Source organism: Zosterops lateralis (genome assembly GCF_965231275.1).
Source record: "Zosterops lateralis genome assembly, chromosome: 4".
Classification (NCBI taxonomy): Eukaryota; Metazoa; Chordata; class Aves; order Passeriformes; family Zosteropidae; genus Zosterops; species Zosterops lateralis.
In genome coordinates, this window is record NC_139765.1 from 59,902,843 (window position 1) to 59,918,964 (window position 16,122).

Consider the following 16,122-nt stretch of genomic DNA (forward strand, 5'->3'; position numbering starts at 1 on the left):
GTCTAGGCCTCCAAAGAGCTCTAAGTGTGATAATGCAACTCAGTCAAACATGTGTGACCATCCCCAACAGACAAGGACAAAAATGATGATTGTCATACTCTCTGACAGGGAAACCCAACAAAGGATCCAAGTAAGGGACACAACAGAAGTGAATGGAGGCAAAATACAAAGTCTGTGTGTTTAAGGAATTTTCAATGCAGGGAACATTTCCCTGTGGCCCAATATCAAGGTTTTCTGTGTAATGTATTACAGCATGTTTCTATCATGTGTTGAATGGACGTTGCATGTCTGAAAATACCCAGCCTCATTCCAGCCGCAAGGGAACAGAGCATACCACCCTGTACTCCTTCACACTTCAGTCATGCTCTACAGCAAAAAACTGTGTAAAGCAGTGTTCCTTCTCAAGGAGAAATATCAGTACTATAACTGCATTCACAGCCATCCATTCTTTATTCCATATTACTCCTAAAGGTAATTTTTTAAGGATGAAAAGCACAGTGCACAACATCATTCATTATAAGCTTCTAATTTTCTACCCCATTATCTACTTATACTAGCAGAAGAAGTGTTTGAAATTTGAATAGGTAACAGTAAATAATATGCAAGAGTTATTAGCTTTTGTTCGGTCTTGAAGTAAGAAACATACGTGAGTTTTTTTGTTCTGTTATTTAAACCAGCACTTGTTGTTATACCTCCAAGGCTTCCAACCACAGCCTTTGGATCTTACCGGAGATGACATTCCATCACAATTTTAAACATTTCAGAAAGGGGTGGGGAAAAAAAACAACACAAAGACGCATTCAACTACATCTTCAAAACATGTGTACGCAGGTATGAAAAATCTGTAACTTTTCCTGAAGTTTTTATATCAATTAAAAAAAATCTTGCGTGTCACAGAATCTCTAAAAACGCATTCTGTTCTACTTCAGCAAGGATAGAGTATTTTTTAAAAACATATGCCTTCTTATTGAATATGGTATGTTATTATGTTTTATACTATTTGATAAGCTGTTTAAAGTCTGTGCTAAACAAATCCTATTTACAGAGCAAGTAAAACTACCACTATGAAGACTGTATTTTCAAGAGTTAAATATCACCAAGTTACAAGTATATTTTGTTCCTAGTACATATTCCTATTAACTATGATGAGACAGTATACTGGGAGAGATTTACAAGAATAAATCCAGAAACCATGAACTTAAACAATCCCTTTAACAGAACAAGATATCAAACTTTCAAATATAAACTGAAACCAACTAACTCAATACAACAAATAAACTCAAAACAACTTTCCAAAAAGGTCTTATGCAAAACAGTGCACATTTATTTGAGGTATTGTATCCATGAAAACAAAACAACAAACCAAACGGCCTACATTTAAAAAGATTTTTTGCTTAGCGAGGCAAAAGAAGTTAGATGGTACAGAAGGAGTAAACCAATGTAAAGAGTGTAAAAATAAAGACTGCTAATACCAGCCAACCCAAAACTGAAATATCTCAATATATTAAAAAAAAATAAACCAGAGGCATGCAAAATATTGTTTGTTAAAATACACTCAAATCCATGTGGCTAAAGTGAAAGTCACAAACTAGTGGATTTAGAAATGCAATGTTTCTTTCTTTATTTTCCTTAGACTGATTGTCATTCAGTTTTCCACTGATAAAAAGCTTTCAGCCTTCTTCAACCCACTGGGAATTGAATCTTTAAGACTCCAAGCAGGTGCCCAAAGGAGGTTTAAGTAATTGTTTTTATGATCTAGAGTGATATGCAACCTCACTCAAATGCTACAAGCAGTGGTGATCTGTTACCATTATGGGAGGGAAAAGCTTGGAAAACAGGTTGCTCCAGGTGGAGTTGAAAGATTTTTGAGTTTCTCCTCATGAGAGCAGTGACAAACTCCACGGTAAATCCGGTAAGCCACTTAACATTTTATTTGCAACACAGAACATTTTGGCAACCGATAAATTGGAGGAACCTGAATAGTGACCTGCAATGCATGTACTTTTTGGAAAAATCAAGTTTTGTTTCAGGTATGCATCAGGAACATCCAGGAACAAGACTTCTCTCATTCAAGCAACTGTAGCGATGCCATCCGCCTTTGATGCACTTACAGGTCTTTCCTATCTTCTGCTTTATTTGAATTTTGCTGAAAAGAGACAGATTAAAAATAATGTAAGTTAGGCAAGATCAGAAATCAAACACCTGATTTGTTCACCATACACCTTTGTAAGCTGCAGTTCCATCAACACCTCCCCACAGAATACCTGAGCTTTTGCTGCCAGCAGTCAAGGCTGTGCAGCCTAGTTCTGCTCCCACTGGTGTTACAGCTGAGCTGTGCAGAAAACTCAGCAGAAAACATTTCCTGCTATCAACTCATTTATCCTTGGGAGCTGCATCTACTGTGTGCTCAGTACCTTCTGTTCTTTCCACGCAGAGGTAAACAGAAGATGGTAAAGATGCATGTTTTAGACCACAAGTCTGTTAGAAATGCAGCAGGACTACTATGGCTCATCACACAGGGAAGCACAACAAGGACAGGCCATGCATGGTGGTCTTGAATTGAACACAGGGATCAGTTGAGCAATCTGGTCCCACAATACAGGGTGAGGCTGGGAATGAGTAAGTGGTTTCACAGAGTACAGGAAAAAAAAGATGATAACCAGGTCAAAATTGTCTTTTTTAAATTAATACGGGACTGAACAACTCTTCTTGAAAAGCAGGTCATCATAATTTTAATGATCATGTATTTTCTTCCAAGACCACTACTTGTAAACAGGCTTTTTACTGAAAGTAAAACTTTCAGTTTTACTGAATTTTGCTCAAGACAGATGTTGGGTACGGAGCAAATGAACACCTGTCAGACAACTTAAAAGTACAGACTACCAGTTCTACAAGAAATACCAACTGCATATCTTACAGGTATTATAGTCAAGCACATAAACTCAATCAAACAGCTGATTGAACTTTCAATTAATATGGTTTGTTTTTTAAAAAAATATTTTGTACTTCAGTTTGAACTTTATACTAGTCTGTTTTTAGCCTAGGCTGTTTGTTGGGTTTTTTATCCTTGTTTATCAACAGTATTGCAACATTTATAATCCAGGATTGCAAAATCATGTTTAAAGAGCAAAAAAACCCAAAAAACTTTTGTAAATTGTGTATATACTCCCCCTGCCACACACACCCTCACATCTCCTATAATTTTCTTAAAGTATTTCAGTTTGATCACACCTGCAGAACCATCTGAATCTTATTTTCCAAGTAACAGTAAAATTGAAGCTAATGATAACCTGAGCTTTGTCAATCAAAGTGCAAAAAAGCAAATGCTAATAACTTTGCAAAACAAAATTTTACTATTTTGAAGAAGCTTAAGGAATGCTGCCAGTTGTAACTTTATGCTATCCTAAAGATTTTGGTAAATTCTCTTGCACAATAAATACAAACAAACAGAATTTTGCTGGTACAATTTCAAAACACAGTGGTTGTATGGCAATCCAGAGCCACCTACCTGAAGCTGTTCAAATTCTTTCATCAGATGATCATATTCTCTTTTAAGGCCTTCAGACTGCTTTTTAACTGCAGCCACTTCAGTTTTTGCCTTATGGAAAGCTGTAAAATACCAAAATTGGTGTTTTAATTATTACTTGTATTCCTGCAGTTCCTCAGAGCTCTAGATGTGTATTAGGGCTCCACTGCACTAGCAGTCCTGCCTCTAAAAACGCTTAGAATTTAACACAGCATCACAGATGGACACATGAAGAGAAGCTGAGGACAAACAGGGAGAAGAAAGAGAATGGCCAATATTCAGAAAGATCAGCATGAGGAACAGGAAGGGGCTGTTAGAAAGGTAGAGGTGAGACCACTGAATTCCTGAAAGAGGTGACTAGTTAGTGATGACTACAGTGTTCCGTCACATTGCAGGAGACAGTTCTAGAAAAACAAAACTCTGCAACTCCAAAATCAAAACTGTCAGACCTCTTAAAAAGAGGAGGGAACTCAAACACTGGGCAAGATTTTTACACAGCAACTGAGACCATCTACAAAACATGGTAAGAAGAAAGATGATACATGATTACATGAGCACAGATCTCACCTTTTCACCCTGTTCTGAATTTTACCATGCATGAGTTAATTGATGGGCAGCATCAGTTTATGGATGAAAAGGCAGAAATGGTGGTGGGTGGATAAATAACTTTGAACAGATTTTTAACATAAGCACAAAGTAATTATTACTCTACTCCATCTCAACACAAACTGAGAGCACATCTATGCTGCAATACCAAACAGCCTAGGACTCCATAGGGGCTACTTTACAATGCAGGATGAAACAGCACAAAGTGTCATAAAACCATTAGTCCTAAGCTGTTACATAAGGTCATTTAGACATTTTCATACTCCTCTGCTATAGGTATCTCAGGGATCATCGTATTTCTCTGATGCAGCACCACAAGCATAGTCTAAATCTTGATCTATTAATGTGAAACCAAAGAAATGTTGTTAATGACCTAGTAATGCTGCCTCAAATGGCCACTTAAACCCAAACGACCAAATCTGAGGGTACAAATAAAAAAAGAACATTTGCAAATTTCCTTGTTCCAAAAGTGTGAATCTATCCTTTGACTGTGAACTGCCTGAGAGAGACTCTTCTTTCCCAGAGATCTCCACTGCACTCAAGAATTGCAGCACCTCTAAAAGCCTGCTCTGAAAAGATGAGAAGCTAGATGTGGTTTCTGTTAAGCACTGAGTTAGAAGCAGTCTGGTATGAACCAGATTTCTCTTTAGGTGCTAGTTCCTGAAACATCAGGAAATGAGATTTGACCACTCTTACATGCAAGAAGGAGAACTCCCTCACCCAGAATTTCTGTTATTTTTAAATAATTATTTTGAATGTACAGATGAAAAAAAAAAAAATCTCATTTCAGAACTCTGCAAGTGGTTTTCCTGTAACAGGACTTTTACCTACCTTGAAATTCTTATTCACTGGAGTCAGTAAGACTTTTCTCTATGGATTCCAACATGATTAAAAACTCCTAATTTCTCTTCTTTAAATCCTTTTTTTCATTTCCGTACTCTTACACAGTTTTCCTTCATCCTAGAAGTCATTCTTGACAGTATCAATACAGATTTTCTGAAGGTTCTGATATTTGGAATAACTTTGATTTCCACACACAAGTCAAACCCCACTGGATTTACTCTCTCTCTAATCTCGGTACTGTTTAAAATACTCAACAGTAAAATCTGGATATCAATAAAATAAACTTGTGACAATTCGATAAACTTCTGAATTTGAAGTTGTAGACAAAAAAAATTATACATATGCTATTTCACTTCTCCAAGAATCTGTTAATTAAAAACATAAATCTTGCTTTTGTTTGAACATTCTTGCACATAGTATAGTAAAAATTAATAATATCTCACTTCTGAAGAAGTTGTGACTCAATGTTATTGATTTAATACTATTTAGTTATTTATAAGAAGCAGCGCAGTACTTTAGTTGCAACTAAAAACTACTTTAAAACATGAACAAAATATCCAAAAGTATCTACAAATCAAGAAAGCAAACAAGCTACTGCATTGTTTTAATGTTTTGACCAAAACAGATGTATGACAGAAATACCTCACCTAACCCTAGAAGAAGAAAAAGCAAAGAACAGATTGTCCTTTCCACCTGTGTTGGCTATGGACAAAAACCCCAAAACATCAACAAACCACCAAATCCAGACTCATTCCTGTTGGGGCCGCACAATTAAAAGGAGCATCACGTCTTTGGCAAGGGGAATTCCTCAGTGCACCCATTTCCCTGGGCGCCTTGTGAAGCCCCTTGTGCCCACACAGCAGTGCCCAGCTCCTCCGCGGCTGCACGAGCACCACACTGCAGCCAAGTCCATCAGGTACACCGCTTGTCATGTGGATCCTATCATATGGACACGGATCCAGCAGCAAACAGAAGATCTTTTGTGTGCACAGGACACTCAGTTATTATTTCTGGCTTCCATCTGGCCTGTTACTCTGCCTCACAGGAGCACAACAGCTGGACTGGCAGTGAGCAAGCCCCCACAGCTGACGCCTCCCACCAAGTCAATGCATGAGCAGGCAGGAGGTGAGGGTGCTGCTTCTACATTAATGCACCCACCTAGAGGAATGATCAGTAAATTCCAAATACAGAATCCAGCCTCAGTACTATGAGAGGTAGGCTATCCTTTTCCATTCTTTCTCCTTCCAAGAAAAATCAACAAACTATTCCCAGGGCAGTGTTTCAATGGAAGACATTTGTGGAAAACTTTACCCTTCACAGTTATGTGGGACTGAAGGTCCATAAACTAATGTAATATGTATAGTCTGGGAAAAGTAGAGAACATGTCTTTTCACCACATTCTCTGAATTCTGTTCCAGGAGAGACAGTTTACTTCAGATTGCTCTGAATTCTAAGGATGAGGAATAAAACTGCTGAGGAGCTACATTACCACAGCCCAGTAGCTGTAGCCTTTCTATGATCTCCTCATTTCAACAACGATGGAGAACCTAACACTAAAACCAAAGCCAAACAGCAACAAAAACAACTAATAATTCTTTGGGCATTTCCTTGCACAACAACTAGTCCTGGTCTGACTAAATCATTTGACTTACGCTGCTTGCTACTAAGGAAACGATCTGGAACTTACATTAGCATTGCTCACAATACAAGCCTACAACCCAAATGATTTGGACTAGTTGAAGAGCAAAAAAGAGCCCTGTCTTAAAAGAGTTTTCAAGTTAAAAAAGAGCTATTCACATTTAAGAATTTAGGCACTGATGGCTCAAGAGATTTGCCAACAAACATGCTGTAAGGCTGGGAACACAACTCCAGCAACTCCAACTCAAGTAACTCCATACTAATTCTGAATTCTCTTCTTAAGATACAATGGTCAGAATTTAAAATGAGAAGGCAGGGCCAAAAAATTTACAGATTTGCTTCAAGTACCTTTTGCAATCTCAAACAAAATTTTGTTACAAAAGGTATGTTATAGCATTGTTGGATGGCATAAACAGCGTTGTATAATAAACCCATGCTTGCTGCATGCAGCCATCTCTTCCAATCCACAAATAAGAGTATCAATTCTTGCTGCATGTGACACTGCAATGGCTCCCACCCTTGATTATCATCTCATGGTTTTGTAAAAAGGTTAAGTAAGACAGACCTTGTTTCTCAACTTCCCTCTGCCATTGGCCAAATAACAAGACTGTGGCCAATTCTTTAAAGTTGTTTGTTTTTAAAGACTGGAGTGCATCAGTGAAGCTCAGTGTAGTTTTCATACATGGCACCAGCCTACCCAGCAACACCAAGGCCAAACTGAACTCTCCCTTGCAGTAGTTTTATGAAATGTATTCCCAATGTCTGTATTTTTTAATATGTTTCAAACATGTAGTAATCTTCACATTTAAATGAGAGCTGTACATCTGTACATGCATACTTGCTAGAATAGGCAATAGTTACAAGTTATTTCAAAACCAGCCCTCCATATGAATTGTTGCTCTCTTCCTGTCTCCTACAATACTATGCTGCCATGAAACAACACTTGTGCCAGTCTGTACACAAAACAAGCCTCTTTAAAGGATGCATGGAAGTTCCATTAGAATTTCCTCCTTCCCCACCATACACCTATGACAACAATATATAAACAGAGTATTTTCAGAAAAAGTTGAACTGAAGTTTAAAAGCACCTAAATGACTGATGAGCCAGTACATATTTCATGAAACCCTGTTCCTGCCCCAGGAAAAGGACCACTGTAAGGACAAACGGCTTTATGAAACTTCTCTCAGGTCTAACCTCATGCCCAGTTGCAGGTTATTTGTTTGGTTGTGGTTTTTTGCATAGTTTTCCAAACCATCAAAATGAAACAGTATCGTGGCATGTCTTCTTTCCCCAGAAAATTGCTATTGGTCCTAGGCCAGTAGCCATACAGAGAACCTTTTATTATCTGAATCAATATTTTCTTAGAAGTATGTTTAATGTGTAGCAGGAGAAACATTCTCACATCTGTACTGGATATTGCTACAAGTATGTACATTTATTTCTAGATATCAACAAGACATTTCCATAATATATGTGTATCAATAAAATGCCATCTCAGAAGGTTTCTAACCAGTCATGTTATTACATGTCTAGGTATGCTAAAAATGGATTTCGGATTTAGGCTCTCAAAGTGCTTGCCCCACTGCTGGGTGCCTATAAAGCCCTGACAACAGTATGTGGGTCTGCAATAGAGTAGTGAGGAACTAGTCCTCTTTGCTTAATTTCCAAAATAAAGCAAAAAAAGGCATCAAATGTAATATAAAAGTCAAGCCTGAAAAGAAAGTAAATTTGGCCAAAACCCTTAAAATTAATTTCCAGCCTTTCATCAGATTTTACTGATTTCACTGCTCAGTCTTGTATTTTGATTCTTCCTCCCCACTCATTCAAAGCATGGGAATAAGGTCTTCTTCACTTATGATTTCACTGCTAAGCAAGGAGGAAAAAAAGTAGTCTCTGTTTTCTGTAAACGGTAGAAAGCTGAAGATCTAGAGACGAGTCTCCTGAAAGTCTGCAATAATCTGTCTACACTATAATTTTAGTCAGAATTTCAGAAAGAGGAAACATTCAGTATTTCCTCTGCCAGTCATAAAAAACTTTACAGAATTCAAAACTTTACATGAAATTTGCATGACCTTTGAAGTCACAGCACTAATCTCATACTAAACCGTTCCCTCAAATGTGAAGTAGGTGTACATTTAGGACTCTTCCTGGCTGCCACTATACTGACTTAAACCACCTTTCAGCTCATGGCCTACTCTAAAATAATGTATTACCATGCATCAGCAGCTTAATAAGTGGCCCAGACTAGAGCAATGGATATTTGACACTGCTTTTGAAAATAAAGTTTTTCCTTTCAAGCAGCAAAAAACCACCCACCCAACCAAGAACAAAATGCAAATTTATGACTCTTACTAATACTATAGCTGAAAAACAAACAGTAAGAAAACCTCAAAAATCAAAACCAGTAAAGTTTTGGTTTTTATACTAGTTTTGTATTGTTTCATTATTAAGTGACACCCTTTACACTCTTCACCTCTCCCCCCACAATTTCATGGATTGGACTTTTCAGACACAAAGAAAAAGTTACTTTAGTCATGTGAGCTCAGTAGCATGAAACAAATTGCTTAGAAGAGGCAAAACAAACTTTCCAGTCTCAGCTTTCATTTTGTGTAATGCATTGCTCACACTTAGTGAACATGACAGTCAACATTTACCTACCCAGTAGCAGAAATTTCAAAAGAAAACAGTAAATTTCATTTACATTCTCTAACACTCTATAGAAAGCTGTGCCTACAAATGTGGTTGTTCTTATGAAGTACTTTAAGCTTTCTGGCTATCAATTTGCTCAAAATAATATGTAAGAAAACTTACAAAAAAGTAAGACAGACATACCTCCACACCACCTAGCTGCCCATGGTAATTCCCATACCATCCATGGGGTTTTTGGCAACGAGGGGGGTGGCATCAGGAGAAGGGCTATAAATATTTTTCAATTCACTCCTTAGAAAGACCCTCTCTCCAGCTTTTGCTCTAACAAAAGATTCAAGCATGTCTTAATTTATACATCTCTAGGATGGACAACATCCCATGGGGAGAATGAAGCTGAAGCAGCATGAGGTAAATCTATTTGTTCCTTAGCTTTCTCTAGCATTCCTGACTGAAAAACTTCCATTATATTAGTGTTACATACCACCAGTTAGTTTAAATAAAACATAAGCATTTAAATTTTCCATTGATCCTGTCACTTCAAAGGCACTTTTCACCCCTTTCTTCAAGAAAACAGCAGGAGAGGGGAAAACTCACCATCAAACACGCCTGAGAATGTAAACTAATGAGACTCTCTATTTAAAGATTCTTGTTGCTTCAAGCCCAGCTGAAAACAGCTGGTTTACATTTCTTATTTGACTCCCCAGTGGACAGGGAAAAAGGATTCATTAAATATTTCTGAAAAATTTATTCTTAGAGTGTTCTAGCAGTGCCAGGCAATATGAAAGTGGGGCTATGTTTTGATGACAACATGCTATCTTATACCAAGAAAATCTGTATTTTTGTTACAGTCTGAACATCTGATTAATGTTTACAAGATTGCAGGCAGTGTTATCTTAAAACACTGATTTCAGATGAGCAGGTGCTCACAGGCATCACACACCTTGAGATCCCAGTAAGACAGAACCAAACAGGTAAAAACTGCTTCTATCTCAATTTGGGCTGCCTATAAAGCAGTTTTGACAACCCAAACCTTAAACACGGAAGCTGCTAACAAAAGTATTATGTTACAAATTGCATGGTATGTTTCCTTGTAAACAAAGAAAATATTTTAAAAGCTAACATCTTAACACCTCAGCTGCAGAACATATATAAATTTCGAATACTAGTCAAGGACTTTTCTGCTGTCTGACAGAAACCCTATGGTAGTAAAAAACATCAACCACAATGCTTCTCCATTTTATACAGGAAGAGTGGCTGCTATGTATGACATGAAAGATCAAACTGATGCCTATAAGCAACCTGCAAATGATTGCATACTCTGGTCATGTCATTGATGAAGACAAGTCAACACCACTTAAATACATCAGTCCATATTATAAATAATTAAAACTTAAATAAGGTGTTCCAATTACACCTTACATGTTTTCATAATGAACACATTTACTAAAATATTGGGATGGCAATGGCATGTTTTGTCAGTTCCTAGTCAAATGTAAAGAAATCCTATGCCAAGTGTTCTGGAAACAGATGAAGTTAGTTCAGGCTATACCTATAATATTTTTTTTGACATTCAGTGTTGAATTCATCTTTTTCTTATCTGCAAGGAGTCCTAACTAATACTCACCATTTGATGTCTTCTGTAGCTCTGCTTTCAAATGTTCAACTTCTTCCTTCAACTTTTTCTCAGTTGCATCTGCTGACTCTTTCTTTTTACCATCTCCTTTTCCACTCAAAGCCTATTAAAAACCACAATTGCTACAATTAATCTTATTTTCATTAGTCTGATATTAATGCAAAATATCCAGGGAATGTCAGCCCTGATCTTGCAAAGCATTAGGTTTTATCAAATGTCAACCTGATACAGTCATTGTAGAAAAAAAATCCTCCCAAATAAAAAAAAAAAAAAGGAAATAAACAAGCTCAGTGTTCTAGGCAATGGCATACTTGTACTAGAATGGTGTTATCTCTTGTGTAAGAGTACTTTGCATGTCTCTATCAAGCGTACAACTTCCATTTCGGTTATAAAATGGATTTTTCAGAAGATACACACTGGGACTGTCAGTGACAGAATGCTGCTATGTTTACATGCTACTGGTTCTAATTCTCTCCATGTAGGTTTGCAGCTCCTTCCATCTTCAGAGTGGTTCAAATATCCAGATTCAATTTCCAGTGAAATTCAAGACAAAAACTAGGAAAGCATCCAGGTAGAGCCATGTAAACACTTGACACATGAGCAGTATATTCCCTGTACTCCAAAAATGTTGGCACTACTATACTTATGCACCCTCTTAAGGTGCAAGATTAGATCCCATAGCGAGATACTTTTCTCATAAAGCTTCTACTATCTAACCACACATCATCTCTGCAACAGCAAAAAAAGTGCTAAATGCTTAATGGGAAAAAGAAAAGTAAAACAACTGAGACAAACAGTTGTTAGGTGAACTAGCAATATCAGAGCTTACCAGGCACAGGCAGGAGGAAAGGGGAAAGATTATTTTAGGAAGAAAAAAAAGAACTGTTTATAAAGACTGGTAAACAATTCAAGGAAAAGAGCTGAGAAAAATTTCCAGACGCTATTTAATCAAAGAGCTGAGAAGACATTTAACTGCTGGTAACAAAACTGTAGCCAACTGTCTTCTCTGCTTTGTGCTCACCTCTTCCTGTTAGTATGCAAAAGGCTATTTCTGTTAACTTTTATCTCCTGAGCACCATGGAACCTCTGAACAGGTGACAGTGCAGACCTTGCACAGTGGAGCAAATTCACAGTATTTATACTTGCAGCCAGTGCCTTATGTACAATTGCTCTCACTTCTAACGGTGGAATGAAACACACTTGTAAATAAACACAAATGCAGAGGCCAAGCCACAGAGAAGCCTAAACCACAGGGTGTCTATGAAGTTAAAGTATTCCAACCCTGAACATTTCCCATGTCCATCACAATGGAGATCCAGCCACAGCATGCTGCCTGTACCTGTGGCTACCTGTATTTTTGCAAACCAAAACACACAAATAAAAACAGATAGGACTACAGTTTCCAATGTCTGGCTATCATTTACAAGCGGGTAAGAGAATGTGTTGCTAAGAGAATGTGAAAGCAGAACAAAAAAGAGGACTTTTGGCAAAATCACAACAGGACAGACCAGAAAAAAAACCATACCCGTAAGCAGTAAATAGACAAATTCCATGGCTGAGGGAAGAATTTGGATCATTCTGACAAAATACCAAATCCCAAAATTTTGGAATAATTTTTTACTTGGGAAACACCTAACACAGACTAGTGATTCTTGTCTTACAACACCTGTCAAACAACTAGATTTTTTGTATCCTCTCCAGTGCCCTTTGTCCAGAGTTGTCCTACGAAGATTTATTACAAAAAAATGACAGTGCCAGTAACCATAGACACTGCTTTAGACAAACTGGAAGGAAACCTGTACACACCCACTGGGAATTTAGTTTTGACAATGTGCTGCACTCTAAAAGCCTTCATATGTCTAGATGCCTGAACTCAGCTTAGGGTTCACTCTCTTCCAACAAAAGTCAAACTGAACAGTTACAAGAAAAGATTTCATACATTTATCTTAATTATCTTTGATGCCTTTCCTTCCTGACTAGTTATGTATTGAACCACACGTCAGCCTAATCATTCTTCGCATAAAAATAACATCTCTTCAGTCTCTTGGTAGTTTTTTTAAGTAAGAAGGTTTTGAAAGTATTCTTATTAATACTAAACAGTGTCCTACTAAGAAAGGGAAGTATTCTGAAATTGGCTGACCTACCTTAAAAAGATAGAAGAATAGAAAATACATTAAATAGAAAAGATTAATTTTATAAGTTAGAAAACACATTCAGGACTGGAGAAAATCCTATTAAGACGAAACAGTCAGCATGAAAACAGTTATATAGTAGGCTTTTTCATCCTGGACTGCTACAGTTTAACCTAAACAGGCAAGTAAAGGATTTGTTTGCAATTAAAGGATTAAAATTAGTGTCTCCCTCTACTTTGTTATGACTAAATTCAGAGAAATATATTAAGAATCTTCTACTACTTTGATGAAATTTGTACTGGAAAGACAGAACTTCATATTTGCTTTACTTCCATTTCCTTTGTTAATAAGATGCTACTATAATTTGTTTTCAGTATTCTGAATTACATATTGTAAAAACATTTTTCTTCTTTTTTCAACTAGAAGGAATAAAACGAGCAAGCATTCTGTAGCAAACTATCCTCAGTACATTGTACTAACTACTTGCTGTAAACAAAGTTACTGAAGAAGCTCAAAGATACCTCCTGCAGTCTTTCATTCTCGGCCATGTATTTTTTGGCTGCTTCAGTAGCATCATTTACTTGTGTTTCCAGAGCTGCATGAGATGCCATCTCTTTTGCCAACTGAGTAAGAAGGGTAACAGTACGTCTCAATACACTGGTGAAGAAAAACAGTGAACAGAACTGTAATTTACAGCACAAATAAAAGAAAAAACCCAAACTACAAGTGAAAACCAAAACAACAAAAATCAAACCAAAGAGAAAATCCAACAAACCAAAACAAGCCCTTTTCTCTCTCAGCAGTAGATGTAAAAACAAAACCAGAAAAGGGCTGTTACCTTAAGGGAAACATCCAGGCTCATCGATGACAAATCACAGTAACAAGAGAGACTGAAAATATTTTCATCCATTGACATTCTGATTTTTATTTGATACAGAACCTCCCTCCTTCTAAATACACAGAGCCATTAAGGGGTCATAGACCTGACTGCTTAATGGCTGTTTAAATACTGTTACATGACACTGTATTTTTAAGAGGATTGATCTCCAAACACAAGAGCCAAACAAGTTATGGTAATGAGTACAGTGAAAAAAAAAAAATCACCCAACTTCATAAACAGCCTTGCAAGAATAAAATTAGCAGTATGAACATAATAATCTTCAAAGTACTGTCAATACAGTTAAATCAGAACACATATGGATGTCAGCACTGATATGGCACCTCAGTTCCACTATCCTTCAGGGTCCTTGTTCCAGTGTTTAATTGCTCTTGACAGCAGCAGTACTTTTCTACCACAAGTCTGAACATCTCAGGTTCCTGTTACCTCTTGTCATTCCTTTTTTCATCCACTGAGATGAACTGGATCCATCTTTTTTACTACTAGACAGACAGAAATCAATAGAATTTTCCCTTCAAAGTCTCTTCTGGCTGAAAGCAAAGCTCCTTCATCATCTCCTCATAGGTCACGTATTTCAGCCTCTGACTTTCTCTGTACTCCACTGCAGTACTCCAGTATTCTGGGAAATTAAAACTGGACTTCAGTCCTGCAGCTGCAGCACCGTATGTGTCAGAGTGGAATAACTACTTTCCTTGATCTGCTAACTACATCCTTGCCATCACAGCTCAATACATGACTGGCTCTCTACCAGGATCCCCAGGTTTTTCCTGCAAAACTGCTTCCTACCCACCCACGCAGCCAGTCCCCAGCCTGGGTGCTGTACATGATTATCCATGTCAGACTTTGCATTTGTCTTCGTTGAGCTTCATGAGATTTTTGTCAGCACATTTCTTCAACCTTTCTGGCTCCCTCTGAGAAGTAACACTGCTCTCCAAGATGTCAACCACTCTAATTTGGTACCTTGAGCAGCTTGCTGAGAGCACACCCAGTCCTATCATCCATGTAGTTAATAAAGAGATGAAACAATATTGAACCCAGTACTGATCCCTGAGGAGCACCAGCTTAAATTCACAAGGTTATTATCCTTTGGGTTCAAAAGTCCAGGGAATTTCCCACTGGCATTTTTCTCCATTTCTCCTGCCTATGTATCTTCTCAGTTAGGCTATGGATACTAAAAGACACTATGTCAAAGGCCTTGCAAAAGGGCCTTTCTGTTCCTTATTCTGTTCTTTATCCACATAGTCATTCATCTCACTGCAGAAGGCAACAAGGATGTTCAGGCATCATCTTCTCTAAGTTAATCTGTGACAACTGTTCCAAGTCATCGTGTCCTTCATGTCCCTGAAGATGTCTTTGAGTAAGATTTGATTCATAATCTTTCCAGGGAGGTCAGTCTCTAAGTTTCTTACAATCTGTTTTTTTTCCTTCTTGAAGACAGGTGCAATGTTTGCCTTTTTGCAGTCACCAGGATTCTCCTCAGAATCATGATCTTTCAAACTAAGCCATGCAATGACATTGGCCAACTCCCTCTGCCATCCTAGGAAGCCACAGACTTTATATACCCAATTGGCCTATGCACTCCCTAGCTGCATATTCCACTACTGAGGGTGATGTTAAATACACTGCTGACTCTCCTAGAAGGCGCCAGTGAGCGGTGGGCTCATGTTTTCTCGAGATTTTCTTTAGTTTTCAGCCCTTCTTATCCCTCTCTGGTTCAGCATGGGCTAACAGAGGACCAGGTCACACTAGCAGATGGGTGCCTCTGTCCTACCCAGGGGACAGTCTCCAGGATCTATGACCCTCCTCTTTTCTGCACAGTTTGCAGAGGAGGGGCTCAGCTTGCCCCAATACCCTCACTGGCAGGTAATTTTCCTCACCTGTACCCAATGATCTGCAATCACTGAGCCTCACGACTGCTGTTGTCTTGCCACGAGTGACAAGCTCCCAGCCTCCTCCATTTTATCAATCTCCATTTTTGTGGAATTCTCCTATTGGCTGATGTGCTAAAAGGAAGCAAAACTGACAAAAGAATGGACTAGGGGCATCCAGTTACCCTTCACACTAGATGGAACCTCAAGTTGGTTGGGTGATGGTATAGCAGTATGACAGGATAAGGCAACCCAAGCAACATTTTCCCCTCCTTTCTCTGACAGACATTATGTCTGTTTCATGGATAAGCAAAACAGCTCTACAAAG

At 38.0% G+C, this 16,122-nt stretch overlaps 1 protein-coding gene across 1 annotated transcript in view; it reads right to left on the reverse strand.

The window, feature by feature from the left end:
* Positions 1–1,191: 1,191 nt before the first annotated feature.
* The window catches only part of DUS4L (dihydrouridine synthase 4 like), a 37,530-nt gene continuing 22,599 nt past the window's right edge, over positions 1,192–16,122 (reverse strand). Inside the window, exons 12-15 of the mRNA XM_083860624.1 lie at positions 13,550–13,685; positions 10,888–10,999; positions 3,509–3,609; positions 1,192–2,146 (exon numbers count right to left, since the gene is read on the reverse strand). Coding sequence (XP_083716750.1) covers positions 2,108–2,146; positions 3,509–3,609; positions 10,888–10,999; positions 13,550–13,685 — 388 coding nt within the window. The 3' untranslated portion in view covers positions 1,192–2,107. The remainder of the gene's footprint in view (positions 2,147–3,508; positions 3,610–10,887; positions 11,000–13,549; positions 13,686–16,122) is intronic.